Below are 8,170 nucleotides of genomic sequence, written 5' to 3'. Positions count from 1 at the left end.
CGACATTAACATAATGCATATAAAATATCCCCAAACAGAAACTCGTCTGTATAATATAAATTCGAAGTACTAAAGCATATCATTTTCCAGTATGGGGGAGTTAGTGCTCGTAGATCTACCTTTAGGATTCGCATCAATTAGGGTGTCTGTTCCCTAATTCTTAAGTTACCAAGCTAAAAGGGTGATATTCGATTCGATAATCCAACCATAGAATGTAATTTTTCGAGTACTTGTATCTATTTCGTCAAACATTTATAAAAGCAGCGCATGTATTCTCAGTCCCAAAAATATATATTGCAAAAGCATTTAAAAAGGGAGTAATGAAACTCACAATACTGTATTTCGTAGTAATTATGCATATGATGGCATTGAACAAGTGCAAGGTTGGCCTCGGATTCACGAACCTATATTAAGTATATATATATATATATATTTATATGTTGGTCAATATCTGTTTAACAATTTAGGTCAAGTCGTAGTGTATCACAATCCTAATGCTCGAGATCGATACGCAAAAGTCAACAAAAGTCAATTTGACCCAAAATGATTTACAAAATCTATACATGTTTATTATATAACTTAAACATAGTCGTTTTATATATTTAAATATATTTATCAGATTTTATTAGAGTAAATAATACAAGTCATTTATTAATAAATAAAATTTATATTAAAATTTATATATGATAAAAATACACTTTTATATATCTCAAGTAATAAAGTTCACTTAATATCATAAAAATATAGTAGTATGTATTATTAATGTAATTATATTACGTGTGGTAAAAATATCTTTTTATCACATATTTATTTGATAATATTGATAATAATAATAATAATGAGTAAAAGTTGTATTATTTTATAAGAATAATAATGATAATAATAATAACGATAATGTTATTGAAAGTATTTTAATATAAATAATAATGGTAATAATAATGATGATATTAATAATACTAATAAAATTGATAGTAACGATAATTTTAAATAAAACTATAGTTTTTAATTCTATACTTTTTAATGATAATATATTCTAATAAAAATGATAATTTTTAATAATAATAGTAATTTTTAATAGAATGATAGTTTTAATAAAAATGATAAATTTTAAATGATAATTGATAGTATCGATACTTTAATATTAGTAAAAATATAATTTATCTTAATGATAATATTTACTATATATAATAATTTTCATAATAAGAATAATAATAATAATATGTTATAAAAATAATTCTATCAAAAATGATAATTTTTAATAACAATAATCCTAATATGATAATAATGATAATATTTTATAATAAAAATGATATTTCTATTAAAAATGATAATTTTAATAAAAGTGCTAATTCTAATATTAATGATATTTTTAATAATAATAATGATGATAAAAATAATAGAATGATAGTTTTGATAAAAAATATTAATTATTTTAATAATAATAATAATAATAATAATAATAATAATAATAATAATAATAATAATAATAATAATAATAATAATAATAATAATATTGGTTATTAGATAATAATAATAATGACGATAATAACGACAATAACGATAACGATAACGATAACGTTAATGATAACGATAACGGTAACGATAACGATAATAATAATAATAATTATTTTAACAATAATACTTAAAATTATAGATAATTCAATTGACGATATCTTTTAATCCGTTAATTGAAATTATACGCTTTCTAAATGAAAAGTTATTAATTTTTCGCCAGCTTTCCAACGACATGCATATCATATACCTTATCTTAGTAGCATATATATTAAATTCAGGATTCATCATAAACTATCTAACGACAATATTAAACATACAAGCATGCATAATCCTATTTACTCGAGCACTAGTCAGGGATACACTATTAATATATAAAAGACAAGATATGAGTGCTCACGTATCAATATTGAGATTCAATATTGCAGGAAAGTACGTAGACGCAACGGAGATGATAAACACTAGTTTGACCTCACGAGCTATACTCCCGAACCATACCTATAACCTCCATAGCTAACCCATAATTTCCTTAGCTCTATCCCGCTCGAAAAATCCCGTTTGAATATTACTCGCTCATAACCTCATCGTAGTATTTTATGTATAATACTAATAATACTACTACTACTAATAATAATTTGATTAATAATAATAATATTAATCATAATAATAATAATATTAATATAAATAATAATAATAATAATAATAATAATAATAATAATAATAATAATAATAATAATACGATGTGTAATTAAGAAAGAAGAAGAAAAATGAATGAATGAGAACCGAACTCGCTCGATTTATAAACTTCAGCCACCAACCCCACCCATGCGATCACATGGGATTTATGGGGCATAGCCATGCGATCGCATGGTGCCCTGTCCCAGCTATCAATCGATTTTTCTCACGTGGGCTGCTGGTTTTTAATATTATATTTTATATAATATATTTAATTTATATAATTATTTATATATTATATTATATTTACGTGCATAGTTAAATTGTAATTTTAGTTCCAATGACTCGTACGTTGTCACTCGACTTATGTCCCAGTTTCGGTTTCTCGAACAAATTTTTTGTACGTTTAGAAAACTAGCACTTTACGTTACGCGACGTGTACCTTTATTAATAATTAGACTTAAATTAATGAAAAAACTAATCCTTTGAGTGTTATGGTCATTTGCTTCTATAAATCATCGTCTCGCTATGTATATAAAAGTATTATTTTAAATCGACACGTCTTATAACTAAATTAGTATTACACTATAATATATATATATTTTTATTTAAAAATATAAACTTGTATATTTCATAAGTAATGGAAAAATTTATGTAATAATATAATATTTAGTTTTTCAAAACTAATTATATTTCAAAGGTCGTTTTAAATTTTGTTTAGAAAATATTATAACACGTATCGTTTATACATTAAAGCTTAATTTGGCGTAATCCATTTTTCGCCAACATTTATCAAACGTCCTAGATGACATATCTAAATATCAATCGAATCAAGTGTTACTTAATTTGAAACAATATATATATATATATATATATATATATATATATATATATATATATATATATATATATATATATATATATATCTTCAATATTTGTAAACACGTTTTAAATACACGTTGCAAGTTATCTATATATTTAACAACCGATATTCCATCTCACGTTATTTAATCAAAGACATCTTAAATAATCGAGTTCTATTATATTGTAAAGCATTTTCGTACATTTGAAACTAAATCAAATGATTATTATGTAGTTTAGTCTTCCACTAACCTTTTTCTAATTCTCGATAATAGACAGATTTGTTCTTACTCGTAAATCACTTTATCATTTCCCGAATATTGTTAAAAAGGACAGATTTCTTAAATCACAGTGGACCTCACAACAGAGACCCATAATCATATCTTAATATATCTGATAAACCAATCACTTGATATTATCTTTTAATTCTGCCGATAAATATATTGAAACGAATATGTTCATGAAAAGTATTATACATCTAATACATTATTAACGTTTTCAAGTTAATATATATATATATATATATATATATATATATATATATATATATACACACACACACACACACACATACATATATATAATCATATTCATTTTTATAATGGTTCGTGAATCGTCGGAATTTGGTCGAGGTCAAATGAATGTATGAACACAGTTTAAAATTTTTGAAATTCAACTTAACAAACTTTGCTTATCGTGTCAGAGTAATATAAAGATAAAGTTTAAATTTGGTCAGAATTTTCCGGGTTGTCACAAATACAGCCCAGTCCAGCACCAAAACAATCTAACCAATAACCCAAAACCTTTCACCCCACATTCATCATCACCTATCCAAACAAGCCCAAACCTACATCTTTTTCCCAGCCCACCAATTACAAAGCTAAACTGTCCAACCCACCTTTCAAATCAATCCAACCCATTACCCCATCTTATTCAGCCCATTCCATCCACTTTACCTACCCAAAATCAATCAGACCCATCGATGAATCATAAATCATCTAAACCGATGAGCACATTAAACAGAAACAAAACCACCTCGCAAACAAACCCTTTAGCCACCCCCAAACTAAACTCGAAACTCGCTAAACACAGGTCCATTATTGGTGATAAATGTAGCGGTAAGGCAAATAATATATTAAAAATAGACTGTTGCTGGACAGGAATCAGAAAATGGAAATCCTCCTCAAGAATGTTAAATATTAAATGTTCAGCCAGAAAGCAAAAGGTAGATAATAATTTGTTAAGATGCAGATGCACATCATGTGCGAATGAAGCCAATCGATCAAATTCTTCTTCCGGTGTTGACCAATCAATGAACTCAAAGAAAAAGCATACGAACGATAATAGGAGGACAACATCGACAACCAATTCCAATAGTGTGGCTTCATTGAATTCACATAACTCTTTCAACACAGACGGAGTATATGAATGTGGTTGCCAACTGGGGCTCAAATAGCAGAAGAAGAAAACTTATGTCAAGTAAGTATGTTTCTGTTTTTGATCTTCAGAATTTTTATTGATCAATGTTTAAATTTATGTCCTATAATATTAGACGGTTTGGTATCGGGAAAGATAGTAAATTCGGGGCTACGAAATGACTGATCCTAAAAGAAAAACCTATTTTCCTAGCCATACAAGAATCAAAACTACACACCATAAATAATATGTGGGTTCAAAACTTGTGGGGGTCTTGTGATTGTGATTTCATACAACACAAGATGGTTGGGAAATCGGGAGGGCAACTTTTAATATGCGATACCAATTATTTTGAGGAAACTGATATCATTAACTTTGATTGTGTTCTTGGCATTCGAGGAAAATGGAAAAGAAATGATGAAGTAATTAACATCCTCAATATCTACGGCCCATATACCGACGAGAAAAAACAGTGTCTATGAGATGCCCTAGCCAAGTTAGTGAATGACCCGAATGGATCTTGGGTCCTTGGCGGTGATTTATATGAAGTAAGAGATCAATCGGAACGCTTCAATTGTGAATTTATCAATAGTAGAGCAAGGCGCTTTAATGATTTCATCACCTCAAGTAGCCTCATTAACATACCAATTGGAGGAAGGTTATTTACCCGTGTTAGTGATAATGGTACCAAGTTTAGCAAAATCGATAGATTTTTGGTAAGTCAAAAGTTTCACTCAATTTGGGGCAACCTATCAGCGGTCACCTTGGAAAGAACTAGTTTCGATCACTATAGTGTTAAAAAATGAAGACATCAACTTCGGGCCAAAACCTTTTAAAATATTTGATGCTTGGTTAGATGTAAAAGGTATTGAACAAGTTGTTTAGAAAGCGTGGGCTGATTCAAAACAAGACGGTAACCGCAAAGATTATGCTTTCATGAATAAACTAAAATATGTCAAAAAGACGCTTCGTGTTTGGAGCTTCGAAAACTTTGGCCAGTTAGATCATGAAATAGAGAATCTCAAGCATAAAGCAACAAAAATCGAGCTGAAAGCAGAAACCACAGTTCTATTCGATGCTGAATTAACCGAGTGGAAACATACAAGAAAAGAATGGATGTGCAAGGAAACGATCAAAACAAATATTTTAAAGCAGAAGTCGGGGATTAAGTGGAACATTGAAGGTGATGAAAATACTATATTTTTTTCACTCGTTGATTCGAAGTAAAAACAATAAGAGTAACATCAGAGGTTTGATTATTAATGGAATTTGGAATGAGATCCCCAAATATAAAAAACGAAGCATTTAATCACTTTAAGAAAGTTTTTGAAGAACCGAATGTGCTTCGACCTTCTCTTGAAGACTTAACTTATCCTGTTATCTCTAATAGTGAATCAAAATAACTTGGAGGACAGATTTTTAGAATCCGAGATTCGAGAAGCGGTAAATGATTGTGGGAGTACAAAGGCCCCCGGGCCCGATGGGTTCAATATGCGTTTCTATAAAAAAATTTGGGATGTTATAAAAGTAGATCTTATTGAAGCTATTAATTGGTTTTGGGAAATCGGTGATATCTCAAGAGGGTGTAACGCTTCTTTCGTTACCTTAATACCGAAAAAGAAAGATCCATTGGGATTATGCGATTATAGACCGATAAGTCTAATCGGAAGCTATTACAAGATAGTCTCTAAAATCTTGTCAAATAGACTCCAAAAAGTCCTTTCATCGCTTATAAGCCCCGAATATAGTGCATTCTTAAAAGGTCGATTTATACTAGATGGTGCCCTTATAGCAAATGAAACCATAGACTTCCTAAAAAATAATCGTAAAAAAGGTATCGTGTTTAAAGTAGATTTCGAAAAGGCATTTGATTGCCTTAATTGGGAATTTCTTCTAGAAGTGATGAGGAGTATGGGTTTTAGTTGTAAATGGAGAAAGTGGATTCTAACATGTCTAAATTCGGCTTCTATATTCGTTATTGTAAATGGTGCCCCGACTAAAGAAGTCTCGCTTGAAAGAGGTGTCCGTCAAGGAGACCCGCTATCTCCTTTTTTGTTCATCTTGGCGGCCGAAGGTCTAAACATCTTGTCGAAAGTTGCATTAGAAAAGAATTTAATTAAAGGAATTGAGGTTGGGAACGATAAAGTGGTGGTGTCGCACTTACAATATGCAGACGACACCATTTTCTTTGGAGAATGGAGTCATATAAATGCAACAAACTTAAGAAATCTTCTAAAATGCTTTGAGCTTGCATCGGGACTAAAAGTTAATTTTCAAAAAAAGCTTTGTTTTCATTGTCGGTGTTGATAATGGTGAAGTGAGCTCTCTTGCGAATTATATGGGATGTCAAATTGGTAAATTTCCATTTACATATCTCGGTCTACCCATTGGCTCTAAAATGAATAAATTGAAAGATTGGGAACCGGTCATTGAAAAGTTCAAAACACGACTCTCGGGTTGAAAAATGCGTTCGTTGTTTTTTGGAGGAAGATTAGTTCTTATCATGTCGGTCCTCTCGAGCCTCCCGTTGTACTACTTCTCGCTCTTCCGAGCCCCGCCTTGCGTAATTAAATCTCTCGAGTGTGTAAGAAAATCTTTCTTTTGGGGCGGGACGGGGTCGGGCTCTAAAATTTCATGGATCAAGTGGGAAAATGTTTTAAATACGTACGGGAACGGGGGTTAACTATCGGGTCTTTGAAAAATAAAAACCTTGCATTACTGGGAAAGCGGTGGTGGAGGTTTAAAACCCAAACCAACACTTTATGGGTTAAGGTTATTCATAGCATCTATGGTTCTAGTGGCGGTCTTATGCCGGGAAGTGAGATATCTCACTCCCCGACATCCGGTACTTAGCGAAACATTATTTTCTTGAGTTCTCTGATCGATGATATGCAAGTGCCCTTTAGAAGTTCATTTGTCAAATCTATTGGAGATGGCGGTGATACATCTTTTTGGCATGAACATTGGATCGGTGAGGATATGTTATGTAACCTTTTTCCTAGACTTTACATGCTTGAAATCGACAAAGATACTTTGATAAAAGAAAGAATGAAAGTGGAAGGCGGGTGTACTAATTTCGAATGGAACTGGATGCGTCAACCAAGCGGGCAAACTTCGAGCAAATTCGATCAGCTGCTGCAGCTCGTTTCTTATCATACTCATGACAACAACAGTAACGATCAATGGAAGTGGGTGTTAGCTTCGAATGGGCAGTTTACCGTTAAAAGGCTATCCTCCTTTATTGATGAGCATTTGATCGGTGCATTTTCTCTCCACAACCTACTATACGCAATAATCTAATCCCAAAAAAATTGAAATAATGGTTTGGAGGCTGATAAAAAAACGTATGCCCGTGCAGATGGAACTCGATAAAAGAGGTATAGACTTATATACGGTACGTTGTCCTATTTGTGATGACGATTTAGAGTCGGTGGATCATCTTTTCATCTTTTGCAAACATAGTCGTGACATTTGGGATATGGTATTTAAATGGTGGAACTTGGGTAATGTCAATTCATATAACCTACCCGATCTTCTAAATGATACGACGCCCATCCCATCTTTGTGTTTTGGTACCAAAATTTGGCAAGCTCTTAAATGGGTTTGCGCATACATGATTTGAAAATTGAGAAATGATGTGGTCTTCAAAAGAAAAGAGTGGTGTGTTCCGGTTGTTCTGTAAGACCCGTTTATCCGTACGACTTAT

General features: G+C 31.2%; 1 protein-coding gene across 1 annotated transcript; it reads left to right on the top strand.

The window, feature by feature from the left end:
- Nucleotides 1–7,353: 7,353 nt before the first annotated feature.
- LOC139863198 (uncharacterized) lies at nucleotides 7,354–7,764 on the top strand. The gene has a single exon (XM_071851845.1). The coding sequence runs from the start codon at nucleotides 7,354–7,356 to the stop codon at nucleotides 7,762–7,764; it is 411 nt and encodes a 136-aa protein (XP_071707946.1).
- The last annotated feature ends 406 nt before the right edge of the window (nucleotides 7,765–8,170 follow it).

Source organism: Rutidosis leptorrhynchoides, chromosome 8 (assembly GCF_046630445.1).
Source record: "Rutidosis leptorrhynchoides isolate AG116_Rl617_1_P2 chromosome 8, CSIRO_AGI_Rlap_v1, whole genome shotgun sequence".
Taxonomy (NCBI): domain Eukaryota; kingdom Viridiplantae; phylum Streptophyta; class Magnoliopsida; order Asterales; family Asteraceae; genus Rutidosis; species Rutidosis leptorrhynchoides.
The sequence above is the reverse complement of the archived record's forward strand: the minus strand, read 5'-3'. Positions and strand labels throughout refer to the sequence as shown.

Bases quoted from the DNA above. Each gene is read 5' to 3' on its own strand.
- LOC139863198 (XM_071851845.1), top strand. From the start codon at position 7,354: ATGCAAGTGCCCTTTAGAAGTTCATTTGTCAAATCTATTGGAGATGGC.